This window comes from Sebastes fasciatus, chromosome 13 (genome assembly GCF_043250625.1).
Source record: "Sebastes fasciatus isolate fSebFas1 chromosome 13, fSebFas1.pri, whole genome shotgun sequence".
Lineage (NCBI taxonomy): Eukaryota > Metazoa > Chordata > Actinopteri > Perciformes > Sebastidae > Sebastes > Sebastes fasciatus.
In genome coordinates, this window is record NC_133807.1 from 3,545,742 (window position 1) to 3,566,192 (window position 20,451).

Sequence of the window (20,451 nt, forward strand, 5' to 3'; positions counted from 1 at the left end):
TTGAAGCCTATTGGTTGTTTTGATGAAGTCAGTTGTTAATAGTTTGTAGATAGCATGTAGAGACACAATGATATGAGATATACTGATTTAGATGGTATGAGATTCCTGCCTAGTATTTACAGGATGTAACAGTTTAGTGATAACTTTCAGAATTCCATCAGCAGAGACGTGTATACATGTGTATATATATATATATATATATATATACAGTTAATGTACCTACGAGTGAACAACACAACAGAAAAAAGTGGGAGAAACCCTCCAAGACTGAAGCACTTCAAAACTTTCAAAACTAGAATGGCACTCGGAGAGCGCAGACCTCCGCAAAGATGCCCGAGTACGATTGCGTCATGAACGCGTCATCAGTTACACTGCGCATGTCTTAAAGCGTGTGCTGAGCGGCGTTATTAAAAATATTCCCGAAGCCGGATCATGATCCGGATCGCCCACAAAATCAAATGCATTTTTCATTGTGCCACACCCCACCCCTCCAAAAAATTTCATTCAAATCCATTGCCGACTTTTGGAGTAATCCTGCTAACGGACAAACCAACAAAATAACGCCGGTGAAAACATAACCTCCTTCCTAGGCCTTCGGCCTTGGCGGAGGTAATACAAGTGTGAAAGTAAGAAGACAATTTAAATTACAATTACAACAACCTTGTGTCATCTTTTTTCTTCTTTAGCTTTGCAAATGTGTTGTGCACTCTTGGGCCTCTGTACATGTAACACTGTCCACGGCGCCTCCTGCCAGAACCCTCCTCGAGCAGCTTGTTTGTACTCTTGATCTTTTATTGTGGCAGCTATACTGAATACATTCGATGCACAATTAATTGTTTAGGAATAAATGAGGATAATTGTCAAATACTGATAAATAAGAGACCCTCAGACCAGTTGTTTTCAGCCGACATTTTTAGTGGCTCATTCTTTGTAAAATGTATAATGATGCTCTAGTTTTTCCAAAACTGGCTTGAAAATAGCAGGTATTTGTCTGGCAGCTATATTTGATCTCGTGTTTGGTGTTGAGATACTCGACGTTTGTTGCTCTCTCTCTCTCTCTCTCTCTCTCTCTCTCTCTCTCTCTCTCTCTCTCTCTCTCTCTCTCTCTCTCTCTCTCTCTCTCTCTCTCTCTCTCTCGAGGACATTCCCGAACCTCACTGTCTCCTTTTTTCTATGAAATCTCACAAATGCAATAAAACCATTTCTGTCAATGTATCTTTACTTAATGATGTATATTTAAGTACAAACCGTAACTTTGGGCTTACCAATTTGTATTGTTTCTAAAAAAAAACATGGCTCACTGTTAATTATGTGCTTGAATAAATGAAATATGAAGTGGCTTGAACTATGGGTTAACTGTACATATGTACACTGTTTATGTACAAAATGTGTACTTTTGAAGGGTTTCATTCCAAGATGCTATATAACAAGAGCAGAGTTACCTTAAAGGGATGCTCCAGTGATTCAGTGTTGCACTTCCATAAAGTCGGGGAACTCACAAGAGACAGACTGAAAAAAAGGATTGGTCAAAATTGAAGCAGCAGAATCCTACATTTCCCATAAGGCAACTCAGCAGCATCTCTTTCATTAAACCCTCCCTGCCTGGTAAACGTTTGTGTCTTTCGAATCCCATGGCCCCAGATTGTAACGCAGCCCAAACCAAGATGATCAGGATGACATCACTATGACATCATCTGGGTTACTTTCATAGGTCCCCTCAGAGTAAAAAATACATTATTCGAATGTTTTCACAGGCCGAGTAACCTTGATGTGTAAATTCAGCATGTTCCTTTAAATTCTATATAAATAGTCTGCATTTCTTTTTTTCAAAGACACTTTGTCAGCATGTCTGCTTTCTTAGATAGAAACAAAAAAGGCTGGGAGAGAGAGAGGGGGGGTGGCATGCAGCAAAGGGCCTGGGCTGGAATTGAACCCGGGCCTTGGTACTTGGTTCACGCCACGCCTCTACCAGGTGAGCTACCGGGGCGCTCCAATAGTCTGCATTTCAGATTAAACAAACACAACGATAAAACAAAGAAGAACATCTCTACAGTCACACACGGCTTTTAAATGGACAGTGAATGGAGCTTGAACCTTGTAGTTTTGTTGTAGGACTGATGATTGTGCAGGATTCTGTCTATACTGAATAAATGATTGATTCTGATTGATCATTGAGTCTGTGTTTTTTATTAGGGATGTACCTGATACCAGTATCAGGTATCGGGTCTGATACTGTGCTCATGTACCTGTACATTTACTCGCAGAACGGCTCCGATACAACGACACCGATACCACTTCACAGCAGCGTGACGTTAACCTCTTTCGGGTCCTAACGCTCCACCTCCCCGACGGTGCGGGCGAGACGGGCCGGTGGTGCGCCCGACCCCGCGGGGCCGGGATCAAGACAAACACAAGACTTTCAACCAGGAGACCGCTGTTCATGTCCCATGTGAAACTAAAAGTAGCGTTGATTTTGTCACGTCAGTCTCTAGTCACGTGACTCGTCGGTATCGTCGGTCACAGGACTGACGCTCGTCCCTAGTCAGCGAAGTAAACATTAACCACGACCGTTTCCAAACCCTCACCTTGGAAAAACTAAAGTTTATTTTGAAAGGACACTATGCACTCAACGAGCGTATGTTGACACGCCGTGCCTGGTCCGTCCAAAAGTAACGCAAGAGGGGTATGCCTGTAGCTTTAGCCAGGTGGCTAGAACGCAGTACAAGTTCTCACTGTTCTGCAATGCAAGATGGCGTTTGAGCTGAGCAGGATCCAGTTACAGTGTTACACAAGTAGTCTCCTTCTGTCCAACAGCCTTTAAAACACAACAATGTTAAGTCTGTCTGCTTGGGTCGGTCGAACGGGTCGTGATGGAGTTTCTACCCTTGCGTTGGTCTGGTTGAGGTATCCGTGTCGTTCTTTAGGAGTCTGGCTTCCTGAGGGATCATGTTGGGGATGCGGTCAATGATGAGATACCAAGCTCCTCGTTGATCAGCTCATTGGTCTTAGCCTTGTACCTCAGTGGCTTCTTGGGACAGCAGACACACCAGGACCTGGAGCAGGGAGGCGTCAAAAGGCGGCTGCACTTCGTCCTCTACGTCCGACAAGTGCTCCTGGCGTACACAGAGGGAGCTGTTAGCCTCTCTAGTAACGGGGCCTTCTTCACACTGACTGTTTCCTTCACCAATCTACCCAAAACATTCCGAAACATGAGCAAGACAGTCCAACAAGCTAGCGAAGACTCCCACACTGTGCAACCGAAATACGAGTCCTCTTCCTGTGAGCTTAAAGCGCTTATCATTAGTTCCGCTTATTGACTTCTTGAGCAACCCTCTTCCTAAAAACGTTTTTGAAACTGTTTTACTTGCATATCTCATGAACTATTTCAGGTATTATATTGTGACGACCTGTGCATCGGTATTTGACGAGTTGGGACTGAGAATGTGTTGGATGAACACCGTCCGTGGCAGTATCAGTGTACATTTAAAAGTATGGTACCATTTCTGGACTGATGCGCTACTACGCTACTTCCCTTTACAGATCACGTAAATTATGCAAGAAACATTTGACCCAGATTTTTTAAAATAAAAATCTAGAAAAAAAAAAAGATAAAACAATAAATAATAATAAATGCATAAGAATAGAATTAAAATCCAGTGAAGATCATATACAGCAGCAATGTTGGAAGTCTTCCATGTCTGTCAGGGCCCTGGGGTCTCATTTAGAACCGTTGCGTACGCACAAAACGGGGCCTTAAATGTGTGTATGCCACTTCCCACGCAACAGTTGTGATCTATAAAAACAAACTTGACGGGAGAATGTGCGCACTGGTACGGAAACTTTGACCCATGCGTACGCACATTATGGAGACACCGAGGTACCGAGGTAGGGGAAACTGGAGACGCAGACGGTGAGGTGGTGAATTGAAGCCAGACTGTAGAAAATAAATGTCTACAGCCTCTCACACATTTAACTTCTCTTCATACTTATATCCACTTTATCCTAAACATTTAAAACAGCAGTGCTATTTGTGCTAGTGAGCCATAACTATTCCATAAGAACCTTACGAATGTAAAAGATCAACTCAAATCTCAAATCAAATTCAGCTCAATATCTCATCAGCGCTGTGTCACCATCACGTTCCTCCGGAGCTCAGAGGAGAGGACCGGACTACCGACACTCGCAGTCAGCTGTGGAGCAGCTGTTGAAATCATTATCATCGGTTGTAGAAATCCAAGATTATATCAAATAGCATTAAAGAATGGCAAAACAGAGCGCCAATAGTTTTAATAATATCTTCTAATAGTGTGCAGATATCACCAAGTACCATATTAGTTTTCATAAAGTTGTTGTATGTAAAATCGCTGCAGTGAACATGACATGACTTATTCATTTATTTATGATTTATTAGATAGGGACAGATACAGTATACATACACAAAATGAAAACAGCTATACGCAACTATCAGATTGTCTCCAGTGCGCCACCGCGGTGCGCCACACACACTCTGCCTCCTCCAGTCACCTCCACCCGGCACATCTCCACCAGTCACCTCCACCCGGCACATCTAGTCATCAAATAGTGTTCACCTATCAAACTTCAAAAGTTGTGAATGGATCTGTTTGATGCTGTAAACATATAATCACAGCAGTGACACTGGTAACATGCTGCATGGTGGATATACCGGCACTGTGAGGACTACGTGACGTGAATGAGAGAATGAGGAGGGAACGAGTGTTCAGAGACCTCCTCACTTACAAACACCTCGATCTCTGTGTCAGAATCAAGGCGACTTCCTCTCGGTAGTCGCCGTGATTCACCGTAAAGATCCACTGATCAACAGGCTCATTCACATGCAGAAACATTCATGAGGTGCTTTGCATCGACCATTTATGGCTGAATGTGGGCGTGTAGAGGGCGGAATATGAGGCGGATCCACGTGCGCACATGTCCATGTGGACTGTGATTTATAAAGGGAACATTGCCTGCAGGTGTGCGCACGCACAGTTTTATAAATGAGACCCCACACCTGTTCCCCCATCTTCATCAAGAGCGTCGTCTAGAGTGAGTGCCATGTGTTCCTTTGTACACCTTATAACTCATTAGTATCTGTGTTTAAATTATATCTGAGATCCACCATTTGATGATATTAAAGGGGGAGTTCATCTAAAATAAGGATGAACTGTTGATGGAGAATGATGGAAATATCTGGGTCGCTGTCCCTACTTCTGGTGCCTCATGTTCAATACTCAGTGTCCCTATAGACTCCAGCCCTCGCCAGTTAGGTCACCTAAACAAGCAACAATGGAAAAAGTATAAATGAATGTGACTCAAGTGTGTTCATTCTAAAACTGATCAATACAGGGGGGTTGATTGTGGAAGTTGTGGAACCTTGTAGGTTCCACAACTTCCACAATTAATACATTAAAACGTAGGTAGTTATCTTGTAATGTTTATCCTTCATATTTACTCTTATGGTAATTATTCTTTATGCCACACTAACCTTTTTAGAGAAGGCTCTGCTGCATTTCATTGCACATGTCATATGAACAGAATACAATGAAAAGAAAAGAAACGGCCTCATGGCTTCTGGAAGGTCCAACTGAAATAGTCATAAACTTTACTAACGTATACTTAAAGGTCCCATATCGTGCTCGTTTTCAGGTTCATACTTGTATTTTGTGTTTCTACTAGAACATGGTTACATGCTGTAATGTTAAAAAAAAAAACCTTTATTTTCCTCATACTGTCTGCCTGAATATACCTGCATTTACCCTCTGTCTGAAATGCTCCGTTTTAGTGCATTTCAACGGAATTGCAATGGAATTGCGTTGGTAGGCAACAGCCTGGGTCCATGTTTACTTCCTGTCAGCTGATGTTATTTACATACACTGCAACAGGAAATAAACTGGGACCCATTTAGAATGTTTATGTTTAAAACCGTGTAATGGTCTAAATATTGTAGATTTGTGACATCACAAATTGACAGAAATCCTAACGGCTTGTTTCAAACGCACAATATCTGAATACGGGCTGTGTGTATTTCTCCGTATATTGAGCGTTTTGATAGTTTAACAGTATTTATACAGCACTTAAACCTGCTTTATAATGTAAAAGGAATGAAAATCTCACTTTTTACAATATGGGACCTTTAAACCTTGGTCCACATATCGCATTCACAGCATCTCCGCTCGGAAAACCCACCATTTGTTCACAGTCATGCAGTGGAACTGGGTTTTTCAGCTATACAGTGAGATAGTTGTAAGAATAGTCCTCCTGAGGCAGTTTAGAAAGAGCACCAAATCGGTGGCGGGCGTGTAAAACCAGTCTAAAGAGGTGATAAACAACCAGCTCTCTCTTCTCTGCCAGTCTCATGTCCTTGGCGTGGAGAATGTGTTATCTGCTCTGCTCTTTGCGGAGCCCGAATTTCCAAAATGTCATGTGTTGCATGTCCTCCCTGAACCTTAATAAGCATCTCTTCCTTCTCTCCTCCCCTCACTTGATCCATCTCCTCCTCTGCAGCGTGGTTGGTGCTCTTTTTGTGAGGATAGCTTTTCATCTGTCTTCATCCTTAAACTTCCTACCTCATCCCTTCTCTTTCTGGATTATTCTCTCCATCTACCTCAGCATTTCCTCTCTTTTCCTCGTTCCTCTCTTCTCCATCCTGCCGTATGGTAGGACACTCAGCTCTCCTCTGCTACTATGTGGTGGTGGCTGCTTGGCGTTTTGAGCTGCGTGCTGCTGCTGGGGGTCGTCATCTTCTTCCTGACCACCGGGCAGCGCTACAAGGTGTTCAGCGAGAAGTGCCTGAGGCCACCGGGGCCCCTGGTCACCGACAGCAGGCAGAGGGACGAAAGGCTGAAGAGAGGTAAGGAGAGCTGCTTTCTGATACACAGCGGACAGACACTGTGTGTATTGTCCTGTCTATTATATCATATTTTTATTATTATATTATCTTTTGGAATCGTTGGGAAACAGAGAGGTCAAATATGAAAAACAAGACCTCTCCAGTCCATCACATCACCAGTCCACACTAGAATATCTCACATTGTACCACATGGAAGTTGAATGAAAATTGGATGCATAGCATGCATGTCATGTTCCCCAGAGGATAAATTCTGAGGACCGTGCTCATCCTTTCCTCTAGTGCCACCAGCAGGTCAAAGTTTTCACTCATTCAGTGAAAAAACTTGACATCTAATAGAGCAGGGGGTCAGCAACCTGCGGCTCCGGAGCAACATTTAGCCCCTCTCCAGTGGCTCCCTGTGGCTTTTTTAAAAATGGAAATGAATAACTATTTCTTGTTTACGTTTTCATTTTTATTTATCATTGTTGTAGGTCTATGGTATGACGGTACGACGTAGTATTAGGGACACATTGAAGGAACCTGTAATAGACAGATTGGCACAAACATTCATGGTCCCAGATGTTGTATCCTAATGCCTTTTCCTCTATACCATATACCAACAACTATTGAATGGATTGCTGTGAAATTTTGTACCGACATTCATGTCGTCTAAGAGGATGAAATTAAATCACTTTGGTGATCCTCTGAGTTTTCACAGAACACAGCTGCACTGTGCAAACATATATTCAAATAAGTCCATTAGTTTTGTAGTGTGATCTGCTGTTGCAGGACCCCGCTAATGTTCAGACAGCTTCTCTTCATCTGGTTCATCACAAGTCATTTTCAACCAGCTCTATAGTCATGGTTCATCAGCAAAAATGCTTCTGAAAAATGTGTTTCTGCACATGCCATCTATGAACGGTGTGATGCAGTCGGAGACCAGCCGACGACCTTTTCACCGTGACTGTTTTTTAAAATGCGATCCGTTGCTCCCCTGCAGGGTTTCGTGTGGACCGTGTTCCCCGTGCTCTGGATGCCGTGGTGATTGGCAGCGGTGTGGGAGGTTTGACGGCAGCGGCGGTTTTGTCTAAAGCCGGGAAGAGGGTTGTAGTTCTGGAGCAACACGACCAGGCTGGAGGCTGCACACACACCTTTCAGAATAAGGGATTTGAGTTTGATGTGGGTAAGAAGGCCAAGTAGACACGCACGCACGCACGCACGCACACACGCACACACGCACACACGCACACACGCACGCACACAAAATTCATGCTTATTAATTAGTTTAGAGTCCTGCAGATTCATAACTCATGGACACAAACGACTAATTCATGCGCTTTGACATAATGTTAAATAATATTTCACATGTTAGACACCTATCAAAGATTATTAGAGGCAAACCTGTTACAATACAGTATTAGATCTTTCTCCACTGCTTCATTTGTTATCTGAAGTTCCAGCTGTTTGGTTGTGTTTTTTTTAGCGGTCCAAAAAAAAGTGACAGATTTTTAGTTTTCTATTTCTAAAATTCTTAAAGGTCCCATATCGTGCTCATTTTCAGGTTCATACTTGCATTTTGTGTTTCTACTAGAACATGTTTACATACTATAATGTTCAAAAAAATCTTTATTTCACTCATACTGTCTGCCTGAATATACCTGTATTTATCTTCAGTTTTAGTGCATTTCAACGGAATTGCGTTGCTAAGCAACAGTTTGGGTCCATGTTTACTTCCTGTCAGCTGATGTCATTCACATACACTGCAACCGGAAATAAACTGGGAAACATTTAGAATGTTTACGTTTAAAACCGCGTAAAGGGTCTAAATATTGTATATTTGTAACATCACAAATTGACAGAAATCCTAACGGCTTGTTTCAAACGCACAATATCTGAATACGGGCTGTGTATATTTCTCTGTATATTGAGCGTTTTGATAGTTTAAGAGTATTTATAAAGCATTTAAACCTGCTTTATAATATAAAAGACATGAAAATCTCACTTTTTACACTATGGGATCTTTAAATTATTCTACTTTTTTTTTTTGGAATGTTAGTAAAAATGGACAAAGTAGAGGCAAAGATTACCACCGTATTAGACTGATTAGGACTGATTTTACCTTTACTTTTACATGCTCCATTCATCTCACTATGACTGAATGAAGAATCTTGTCAAGTCTAAAAATAATCTTGTCTTGAGAATGATTCCTAGTGCTGCACACTTTGGAATATTTGACATTTTACAGCACGATATCATTGACATTGATGCCACCACCAGGTATCCATTACCTGGGCCAGCTTCATGAGGGCAGCCTGCTGAGGGTTGCTCTGGATCAGATCACAGAGGGACAGCTGCAGTTCACACGGCTGGAGCAGCACTTTGACACGCTGATCCTGGGTCAGCCTGACCAGCGCAGGTACGGCACATAATCTGGTTATTGTACAATGAAATGATTTCTTTCTTTTAGTGGGGTTCTCTGCCCTCTGATCTCGTTACCAGGACTACTCAAATCTACAACAAACAAAAAACCTGACATGAACTATATTTGTTACTTCATCCATATTGGAGTGTTCAAGTGTGATCAACAGAGGGCTATGAATCCTACCTGGCTTCCAACTAATCCAACATTTCCAACCCCTATGTCAGGGAGTACCATATCCATGCCGGGAAGACGGAGATGGCGGCTAGCCTGAAGAAGCAGTTCCCAGGAGAGGAGGAAGCCATTGATGAGTTCATGAGACTGATGAAGGTAGAGTAGGAGGGAGCTATTGATGATCATGATTAGGGATGGGTCCGATACTGTGATCATGTACTCGTACTCATACTCGCAAAATGGCTCCGATACAACGGCACCAATACCACTTTACGGCAGCGCGACTTTAACCTCTCGTCACCATCTTTCGGGTCCTCACGCTCCACCTCCCCGACGGTGCGGGCGAGACGGGCCGGTGGTGCGCCCGACCCCGAGGGGCCGGGATCCCACCTCAGCCGGTGCGCGTCGGCCCTCACTTTCATTGCGCCACGGGGTTTTGCTTGCACCCTCTGACTCGCGCTTACGTTAGACTCCTTGGTCCATGTTTCAAGACGGGTCGGGTGGGTTGCCGACATCGCCACAGACCTCTAGCGCCTTTTACGTGGGCTGTGGCACGACGCGGTTGGGGCGCACTGAGGACAGTCCGCCCGGGTCAAAAGCTGCGGCTGCAAGCCACCTCGCCCCGAGCCTTTTCAAACTGATGATCCGGGCGGCAGAGTTCTGAATGATTTGAAGTCTGTTGAGCAGTTTGGTGGGAAGGCCAAAGAGAACAGCGTTGCAGTAGGGATGGGCGGAGTCTGGAGATGTTGCATAGGTGGAAGAAAGCAGTCCGGGTGACGTTTTTTATGTGGGGTGCAAAGGAGAGGGTGCTGTTTAGGGTGACCTCGAGGCTCTTGACGTGGGTGGAGAATGGAACGGAGAAGCCATCAATGATGAGGTTTGGAGCGGTTGTGTGATGTGCTTTGGAGAGGTTGTTTTTGGAGCCGATGAGCAGGGCCTCCATTTTATTTCTATTGAGCTTTAAAAAGTTCCTGCTCATCCAGCTCCTGATGTGTTGTAGGCAGGTGGCGAGGGAGGTGGGTTGCAGGGCAGCGGTGGGTTTTCGTTGAAATGTAGACGTATGTGTCGTCGGCATAGCGGTGAAAGTGGACATTGTGATGATGGAGGATAGTGCCAAGGACGTGTATTGTTGATTGTGATTAATAAATGCAGTTGTATGTCTTCCTCTCGCAGCTAGCCTCACGGCGGACGCCACTTATCGCCACCTTGAAGATTATACCTTACTGGCTGTCTAACTTCCTGATTCGAACCGGCCTGTTGGATCGCATCTCTTCGGTGTTCCGCCTAGCGGCAACCAACCATTCAGAAATGATGAACCGCCTCACAAAGAACAAGGACCTGCAGGCACTGTCTGCCTACCTGTTCTACGGTGATGGACGTACACACACTTGGATGCATCCCAGACCACGTCCGTTCCGTACATTCTCCTCAATGCTCTGCTTTATGTGCTTTTAAGGTGTCCCTCCTAAAGACTCCAGCTTCCTCATCAACGCTCTCCTTCTTCAACACTACAAGCGTGGCGCGTACTACCCGCGGGGAGGTTCCAGCGAGTTCGCCTTTCACATCATCCCTGTGATTCAGCAGGGGGGCGGCACTGTGCTGGTCAGAGCTCCTGTCCAACGCGTCCTGCTCAACCATCAAGGGAAGGCCTACGGTGAGAAAGGGAGGGGGGAAGAAAGGGCTCCTGTGATGCAGTAGCCTTTTCCATCAGCTCGCTATGGTCACGGAGGTCCGCAGTGAGATGCTCTTTGACACTCTATTCCTTGAAGAAGAGTGGTTAGGAAAAGACGTTAGGATGTCATTTTTTTTACCTTTCGACCTTTCGCACCCTGTGTGTATGTGTGTCAGGAGTGACGGTGCTTAAAGGACAAGAAGAGATCGAGGTCCACGCCCCTGTCATAATTTCCAACGCTGGAATCTTCAACACCTTCCAGAAGTTTCTGCCTCAGACCGTTCAGGACAAACCAGGTAACACAGAATGTGGACTATGTATCACTTGACTGCAGCCACTTAACGGTATGTCGGACTTTTTGCTCATTTGCTATCTTGTGTGTGTGTGTGTGTGTGTGTTTGTGTGTGTGTGTGTGTGTGTAGAGATCCAGTCACTGTTAGGTCTGGTGCGTCATGGTATGGGTTCCTTCTTGGTCTTTGTTGGTCTGGATGGAACCAAAGAGGAGCTGGGCATCCCTTCCACCAACTTCTGGATGTATAAAGACAATGACTTGGACTCACTGTAAGTTTTTATAAAAAAAACAAGATATTACTATTTTGTTTAGTTTAATAACACATCCGTGTGTGTTTGTTTGTGTGCGTGTGTGTGTGTAGTATGGAGCATTACTCTTCTCTGAGCAGAGAGCAGGTATTGGGGAACATTCCCATGATGTTCATCACCTCCCCATCCGCTAAAGATCCTACAGCCAACATCAGACATCCAGGTAACACACTCACACGTGCACTAATGGATACTTGATAACGGCCCCTCCGTTTCACTGACATTTCTTCGATGTCGGTCTTTGGCTCCTCGAGCTTCTGTACTCTTTTCTGCGAGATATGCAATCATGTGATCAGGTGGATTCCTGCATACAGTTGTGCAACTGACTGTTTGTGCCAAGTCGAGCTCTCCATTGATACACAATGATATAGCTCAGGCTGACCTACCACTGGTATTTCATCTTTTTAAACAATTCACACACAAATAAACAGAAATGGCTTCTAGCCGGCAACGGTCTAACTTTTTAAAACAAGAACCCTGTAAAAGCGCTCTTAATGCACTCGATGGCTCCATACATGATATAGTATACTAAAAGTTGTGAGGATGAAGCTGAATGAAACCAGGCAAAAAGTCAGCATCCTTAAAAGCTGATAATCCTTGTAGATTAGCCCACTGGTGGGCCTCAGAGCGCCATCTAGTGGGCCACGGAGGCAATGGTACTAGATCATTTTTTAAATATTATTTAGCAGAGTGGACGGGTAAAACCTGAAAGAGGTAGGATGCCAGCTGCCGTAAAACCAAGGCCTATTGAAGGAGACTGAGACAATTTCGGCGAGTGCAGACCAGATTTTGTGTTGTGTGTTTTACCCCAAAGATATGACGCTTTGATGAAGTGTGACCCAGCCTCCTTCAATAGGCCTTGCGTAAAACCCTGAACATCGTCAGGTAGAAACAAACTTGTTTTGCCACTGTTAGCTAGCTAAGGTTTCCTCGGATGCAGTGACACAAAATGGATCGGCTTTTGAAACGAAAAAGTGATGTGGGAGACAACCTACGCCCCAAAGCGTGTGATGAGGAAATATGACCCTGAATACATTCAATTTGGATTCATAATGGCAGGCAGTGATGCTGAGCCGAAAACAGTGTGTTGAATGTGGTGAAATCTTGTCAAATGAGGCGCTAAAACCATCGAAGCTCCAGAGACACTTAAACACAAAGCACCCAGGATGTGTCGGGAAGCCAAATGAATATTTCCTATAAGGAAAAGGGACGGGCTTCAGGCCCAACAGAAAGTCATCACAACATTAACAACTCAGTCAAAAGCCACTTTGAAAGCTAGATATATGATTGCCGCTCGTGTAGCTCGAATCAAGAAAGCCTTTACGATATCAGAGGAGCTTATTTTGCCAAGCGCTGTGGGTATGTGCCGAGAGTTACTGGGGAAGGCCGCTGCAACCAAAGTTCAGTCAATACCACTCTCCAATGACACCGTGAGCAGAGGAATTGTTGACATGAGTGATGACATCGAATGCCAACTTGTGGAAGGAATAAAGGCAAGCCCAAACTTTGCCATACAGCTGGCTGCCAGTCAATATGCCTCTCTGTCAAAACGGGCAATCACATTTCTGTTGCCTTTCACCACCACCTGTTTATGTGAGTCAGGGTTTTCCATTGTGACTGTCCCAAAATCAAAGGCAAGGAACAAACTGAAAGCAACTTTGAATGCTACTCTGCGGTCAGCCTCTCGCCCATCCCACCACGACTTGATCTCATTATTTCCCAGAGGTAAGCCCGAGTGTGTCACTGAGGGTAAGCAGAATATTTATTTTGGTCCTTACAGCTGACAGTGGCATAACACATATTGACAGCCCAGTTAATTTTTTCTCTTTTTTTCTCATTTATTTGGGAAGCTGGTCATCGAAAATGTTTTAACAATCAGAAATGGACCTTAATTTGCAAAAGTTTGAGAACCCCTGATGTGGATAACATGAAAATAAAGGAGCAGCATTGTTCTTAGTCTTTGTATTATAGCACTGCACAAAAATTTAATTTACATGAAAAGACACCTTAACAGCAGAGGCAGGCAAGAAGAAATACAACAGCAATCATTTCCTCCTCTGCAGCTATCTATCACATGCTGTAAGTTCTTTCATCTGGAATCTAATGCAGCATGTAACCGTATGATGCAAAGTTTACCCACAACCAATGACTTTTTCTGGACAACCCAGTAGTTCAATTCAAGAAGAATCAAAAGATAAATGGACTGAAACCTTTTGTATCCCTCTCTCTTTACCTCTCTGCAGGTAAGTCCTGTATGACTCTGCTAACCATGGCTCGCTACGAGTGGTTCGAGGAATGGGAGGGGACCAAGCTCGGCAAGAGGGGACAGAACTACCTGGATATGAAAAACGGTATGGCCCAAGAGCTGCTGGAATGGGCGCTAACAATCTTCCCTCAACTGCGAGACAAGGTAATATATTGCTCACTTACTAGCTTTTTTTCCTGGGGCTTTCAACTATGTCCCACAGCCATCCTCGGTGAAAGGAACTCAGGTGTCACCTTTTCCATTTGCTGTAGAAAGCAGTGGGATATGGTATTTCTGTTGTTTTGTTCCCTGACTCCAATAGAAGCCTGTATTTATACTGGAATTTACGTGCTGCCAGTCCAAAGTATTGCTGTGTCTCCAAAACACGAGCGCAAAGTGGAAACTATTCTACTGTTACAAATAGCCGGTGTGTTTGTGTCCAGGTGGTGATGGTGGACGCTGCCACTCCTCTAACTAATGTCCACTATCTGGGCGCTCCAAGAGGTGAGATGTACGGTGCTGAACACAACCTGGAGCGCTTCACCCCGGACACGGTCGCTAGGACGCGACCCCAGACACCGATCGATGGGCTCTACCTAACAGGTGACCTGACTGACAACAGTTTTAACGCCTCATCCCCACTGAGAACGTAACAAGCGCGTGGCGGCTGCACTGCATCGTGTGGCGGCTGCGCTGCGTCACGTACCGGCTGCATGATTTACGAGTTGGTGTTCACACCAGCTGTGTTTCAGCTGCGTTTCTGCTGCTGCTGTCAGCTCTTTGTTTCTACAGAGTTTGCCATAATGGCCATTTCATTTCATTATATATATCATTTATATTTATTTTAGACAGAGAAAGGTTAAGAAACGTGTGAAAATGTATTAATAATAGTAATAATCCACAATTAAAACCCTGTACTGTATTCATTCATGGAGCTCTGCAAGTCACTGCATGTTCTACAACACTGTCCTGCACATATTTCAGAATAAAAGCCCCGTGTTGACAAATGAAGGAATTCTGTCCACAGAAAAAAACGCTTGAGGGCTTTTATTTCTAAATGAAAGCAGGAAGTGTTGATTTAAAAATAAGTCTTTACTTTTTTCATCTCCATAACATATTCTACAGATGTCTAGACATTGAAACTGTAGTAATGTTGCTGATATGATGTCAATATACAGTCAATAGATCACCTTCACTGTCTGTTGTTGCTGTGGACCGCGCGCGGCTCGCGTAAAAAATAGGCGAGACCTCGAATCTCTAGAAGAGACGCAGCTGAGGCGCGTGTGGGACGGGTTAGAGCAGTGTGGATGCTGTAACCTGTTAACACGGATGCCGAAATAAAAAACAAGAAGTAACGCAGCCACCACGCGCTCCTGACGTTCCCAGTGTGGATGAGGCTTTATCTAGTCTGGATTCTACAGGGATTGACACACCTGCTTAATGTCTCTGTGTGTGTGTGTGTGTGTGTGTGTGTGTGTACAGGTCAGGACGTATTCTGTAACGGCATGGCCGGGGCGCTGCACGGTGGACTGCTCTGTGCCTCGGCCGTCCTCAACCAGATCCTCTACATTGACCTTCTAGCCCTGAAGACCCGCATCAAAAACAAACAGACCAATCATAAGACGAGCTGGTAGCGACAGGGCTAGCGGAGGGTACACACAGCTGTTTACCCAGCCAGCCCGAACCCTCAGCTTTAACACACACTTTAAGGCAAGGCGAGGCAGTTTTATAGCACATTTCAAACACACCTGAGTGTGCTCAAGCTGGGCTCTTTAATTCACATAGGTTCTATTGTACATTTTAGGGTAACTTTTTTTTTTAGCTCTCTGTTTAACACTGCATCCTCATGTTAGAACCACTGTATCCTGTTAACAACAACCCACCACCCACCACCATTCGTGCGATGCAGGATTTAAAACAAGCTAACCCTCAAACTAACGCTGGCTAGAGCCGCTTACACGGAGCAGCCAGATGAAGCACAATTCAAAAAGGATTCAATTAGCTGCTCAAATAATAATAATAATCTGCCAGTCAAAAGACCACAAAATAAGTAGCCACTCATGAGCACGTAGCGGAGGCTAAAGATTAACCATCCAGTTTAGCTTGAATGTAAACTCCGTAGCTCCGGTGGACCCCATGGGACCTTGTTTCGAAAAAAATATGTATGACAAATTTTTTGATCCCGTTTGAATTGCGCCATGAATCACACAAATGATGTTTGTCAATTCAAAAGATGATTTTGCATGTCAAGAAAGTCTCAGTTTTGTCATAGTATCATTTAGTTTTGTTCTGAAACCGCTCGGTGAGCTACATCTCTAGTCTCGCACAATATACTTCACCGATGCTAGCTAGCTAGCTAACTTAGCTATGTTCCATCGGAAGGGGGCGGGACTTTGCCTCTATCACAACATTACCTTTTTTGTTTTGTTTCTTTAACCACAATTGCTGTTAACACTATGCAAGTTAAACCGCTGCGTCATGCAGGGTTAAAAATGAAGGAAGGCGAAGTGTCTCAGCTTGCAAGAGACAGAGAAACATGGAGAAAGTAAAGAGAGTGCAACTGACTCAAGATTTAAAGAAAAAGATGGAGGAAAAGAGAGAAAGTGATGTCAAGTGAGGAGGAAACATGAATACATTGTGAGAAAGCAGTCAAGTTTATAGTTTAATATGCATCATGTTAACCCAACGAACACTAAACAAAAGATTTGAACCTGCTAAAATGGTATTTGAATACAAAGACTACACAACCATATTTAAATCCACTACAACCCCTGCTTAACAACATCATACTTTTTTTTTTGGGGGGACAATAAATGCATGAATTAATGAATTAATAATTAGCCCTGTTGGCTGATGTGTCTGCTGTCCACAGGCAGGTGTTAATAAACAGTGAGAACAGGTCACTTTCTTTGCTCTCGTGTTTCCATCTGAAATGTTTAAACTTGAACAAAAATGGGGGTTGACATTTGTACCTTGAAATGTCTTATTGATTTCAGTTTGCCAACAGGTCATAATTGGTTTGACAAAATAATCTAGTCGTAAATAGTAGTAAGTAATAGTAGTAAATAGTCTCAAGGTCAATAATAAACTTTCACAACCAAGACCAGGGGGTCTCAACTATAACCGTTGCGTACGCACAAAACAGGATCTGAAATGTGCGTACGCCACTTCCCACGCAACAGTTGTGATCTATAAAAACAAACTTTACGGGAGAACGCGAACGTGGAAACTCTGACCCACGCGTACGCACATTATGGAGACACAGATGGTGAATTGCAGCTAGATTGTAGAAATTAAATCTTTATCATAAACACTCAAACCAGCAGTGTTACTTGTGACATAACTATTCCATAAGCACCTTTCAGTTGTAAAAGCTATAAGTCTCAAACTCAAATCTCAAATCAAAACTCCGCTCAATATTTCATCAGCGCTTTCTCACCATCTCGTTCTCACCCCCGGAGACACTCAGCTGTGGAGCACTGCAGCTGATTAAAGCTGAAGTAGGCGAGATTGGAGCAAATATGATTAAAAAAAGTTATTTTTATAAAACGGTCACTGAGACGCGTGTGACGGTCGGCTCCTAATGGCATCTGCAAGATTTCACAGACCGGAGGAAAACAAGCAGTAAGAGCTGATCTGAGGTCTGCTGTCCAGCTGCTGTCTATGAGAGCCGGCTGTCAATCACTCGCAAACTCCGACCAAACGGTCAAACTAGGCAGCGCTGATCCAATATGAATCAATATTCTGTTACGTTAATGCCTATTTCTCTCCTCAAATGTTTTCAGAATCATCTTGTAGTGCACGGTTTAGCTGTAAAATGAGAAAGATTGTGACGCCGTCGCCGCCATTGTAAAATCTGGTGAAGAAACGCCAAGTTCCGGTCACATGACCGGAGCACAGCCAATAGGAACACTCTCTCTCTGAAATGACCTGTGATTGGTCAAAGTCTCCCGTCACGGGCTAGATTTTCTAAAGCCTGAAAACAGAGCCATGAGGAGGAGCAGAAGTTTAGTTATCTCTCAGAACACTTGAATTACAATATGCTGAAAGGTTATTATGGAATTTTTGCCCAATGATGCCAAAAATATACTGCCTACTGAAGCTTTAACACTGACACTCCAACATTATATACTGCATGTTGGATGTACTGGCACTGCGAGGACTGCGTGACTGGAAGATCTAGGAGGGAATGAGTGTTCAGGGACCAGCTCACCCACAAGCTCCTCCATCTCTGTGTCAGAGAAATTCCTTTTTCTGTGTCTTCCTCAGTCGTTGCTGTGATTCACCATAAAGACTCATCAATCAGCAGGCTCATTACTACACAGAAACATTCATGAGGTGCTTTGCATCGACCATTTACGGTTGAATGTGGGCGTGTAGTGGGCGGGATATGAGGCTGATCCACTTGCGCACATTTCCAAGTTGGTTTGGGATTTATAAAAGGAAATTGCGCACTGGCAGGCGCACGTACGGTTCTATAAATCAGAATATTTTAATAATATAATGTTTGTATGTACGCAAACATTTAATGTGGATCCCACGCACTGTTTTATAAATGAGACCCCAGATATGGTATTTATTTGTTAGAATTTGTGTGACCTATGAACGGTCTGCAGGTCCCGACTACACTGTGTTGCATTCTGGTGCACATTCAGACGTGGGACACTGGCATGTCTTGTTGAACTTCCTGTTTTGAGTCCAAAGAGAGCAAAACTATCCTCCCACAGCCACGTTCAATGCAGACGCACCAGTAACCTGAGACTAACTCAAACGTGTATCAACTAACATGCAATAAAATATAAATGAACAACAAATGTTATTTGTGTCTCTAATTGCTTGACATTCAATTATTATTATTAGCCTTCATTAACAGCATGACATGCCATAAATCAGTTTGACGGTCCAGTTACACTGTGCTTGTGTCATACCCCCAGAGCTCTAAACCATGTCCCAGCCTCTTTCAATAGGCCTTGGTTTGGAGAGCTTTCGGGAATGGGAATGTGACGTCAGCAAACTTTACAACATATTTTGGAGGGTAAAGGGTGAGACGGCCATCTGCTGGCTGTTTACTGCAAGTATCAAAATAACTGCTGAACTAACACAAAACCCTACACAGTGAATAAGATTCAAAGGACTAAATGTAGTATATATAGTATACAGTCCGACACAAAGGTGGCTAATGTTATGGGTTTCATTATGCAAGAATAGCTGACGTTTTGTTAGCATTCAGTTAGCATAACATTAGCTAGCTTATATTTGTTCGGCTGATTGTGTAGTTGGCATTTGGCTTGTAGATCCGACGATCCTATACCCACCCGTTTGTAAATTGGACGTGGGCGGTCTATGTCATGCTAATCAGTTCAATTTTCCATCTAAAAAATGAAAAATGGAAAACTTAATTCAATTTTATAGAACTGTATTTTTCGTTTGTCAGATCATTGTATAATTACATTGTATAATCATTTTTGGAGTAGTTTTTCTAATTTTATATTTGTGGAATGTTAGATTGGAAAATGGAAAATAAAAAATCAGAGAATTTGTATTATTTCTATTTGTGTGTTGGGCTGCCTGAGAGGGCGGGTCTAGCCGACTCAACTTATGTCAGATTGGCTGGCCGGGGCCGCTTGTCTTGTCCATCGTCACGCCTGCATTCAAGGATTACATCCCATGCATCAAAGGAATTGACTTTTGTTACAATAAATGTACCAACAGTTGTTAGAGACCTTTTATTAAAGGAAATTTACCCTAATCCAGTAAGAAGAAAATGTGTTCTTAAATAGTTTGGAATTCAAGAGGTTGAGAAAATAAGAAAAAAAAAATATATATATATTAGATATTTCCACTTCCTCCGAAGGTAAAAGAGGTGAACCTCAAAATCCTAAATGAGATTTACCCAATGAATGAATTCTTAAGATTGAGATTTCATTTTGAGGTGAATAACTGTATTTTGTGAACGTGAACTTTGTTTGTGAACGTGAAGTTTGGAATGTGTGTTTTTCACTGTGAATCAGTGCAGTCTGTCTGGAGGGATTGTGCAGAGCTGGTTCCAGTCCAGGGAGACTGAGTTGTTTGTTAAGTGTGGTGTTTGTGTTGAAAACAGGAACTTGGACTGTGTTCTCAATATTGTGTTGCTACTGGAGAAGGTTTGATACATGAATGTAGATACTTTACGACAAAGTCCGGTTCGAACCATAAGAAGAATGACTAACCCTAACTCTAAAAGTAAAAAGCGGTGGAGGACGCGTGCGCTGTCTGAGTGAAGGAAAGCAGGCAGCGGAGACGAGGCTCCGGCCACACGCGAGCGCGCATATGTGAACGCGCATGTGTGCCGACCCGCTACATTTATACGCTTAAAAAGTTACAAACAGTCCCTTTAAGTAACTTTGAGATAGCCCTGTTTTTTATGTTTGATTTTTATTTATTTTATTTTTTATTTTAATCTACTTTTTGTTTGATTTGATTGTGATCTTGCTCATGATGTAAAGAGGCCTTGT

The 20,451-nt window shown here is 43.4% G+C and overlaps 1 protein-coding gene across 2 annotated transcripts in view; it reads left to right on the top strand.

Moving 5' to 3' along the window:
* LOC141781488 (all-trans-retinol 13,14-reductase-like) overlaps nucleotides 1-16,860 on the top strand; it is a 92,851-nt gene extending 75,991 nt beyond the window's left edge. Inside the window, exons 1-13 of one of the 2 annotated variants that reach the window (XM_074657253.1) lie at nucleotides 4,966-5,064; nucleotides 6,523-6,868; nucleotides 7,848-8,030; nucleotides 9,125-9,263; nucleotides 9,494-9,596; nucleotides 10,614-10,809; nucleotides 10,897-11,094; nucleotides 11,289-11,408; nucleotides 11,535-11,673; nucleotides 11,766-11,875; nucleotides 13,956-14,122; nucleotides 14,401-14,560; nucleotides 15,440-16,860. In XM_074657253.1, the coding sequence (XP_074513354.1) occupies nucleotides 6,703-6,868; nucleotides 7,848-8,030; nucleotides 9,125-9,263; nucleotides 9,494-9,596; nucleotides 10,614-10,809; nucleotides 10,897-11,094; nucleotides 11,289-11,408; nucleotides 11,535-11,673; nucleotides 11,766-11,875; nucleotides 13,956-14,122; nucleotides 14,401-14,560; nucleotides 15,440-15,591 (1,833 nt within the window). In that variant the 5' untranslated portion in view covers nucleotides 4,966-5,064; nucleotides 6,523-6,702 and the 3' untranslated portion in view covers nucleotides 15,592-16,860. Of the gene's footprint in view, nucleotides 1-4,965; nucleotides 5,065-6,522; nucleotides 6,869-7,847; nucleotides 8,031-9,124; nucleotides 9,264-9,493; nucleotides 9,597-10,613; nucleotides 10,810-10,896; nucleotides 11,095-11,288; nucleotides 11,409-11,534; nucleotides 11,674-11,765; nucleotides 11,876-13,955; nucleotides 14,123-14,400; nucleotides 14,561-15,439 lie in introns of those variants that run through there. The other variant, XM_074657254.1, reaches the window with a different exon arrangement.
* The last annotated feature ends 3,591 nt before the right edge of the window (nucleotides 16,861-20,451 follow it).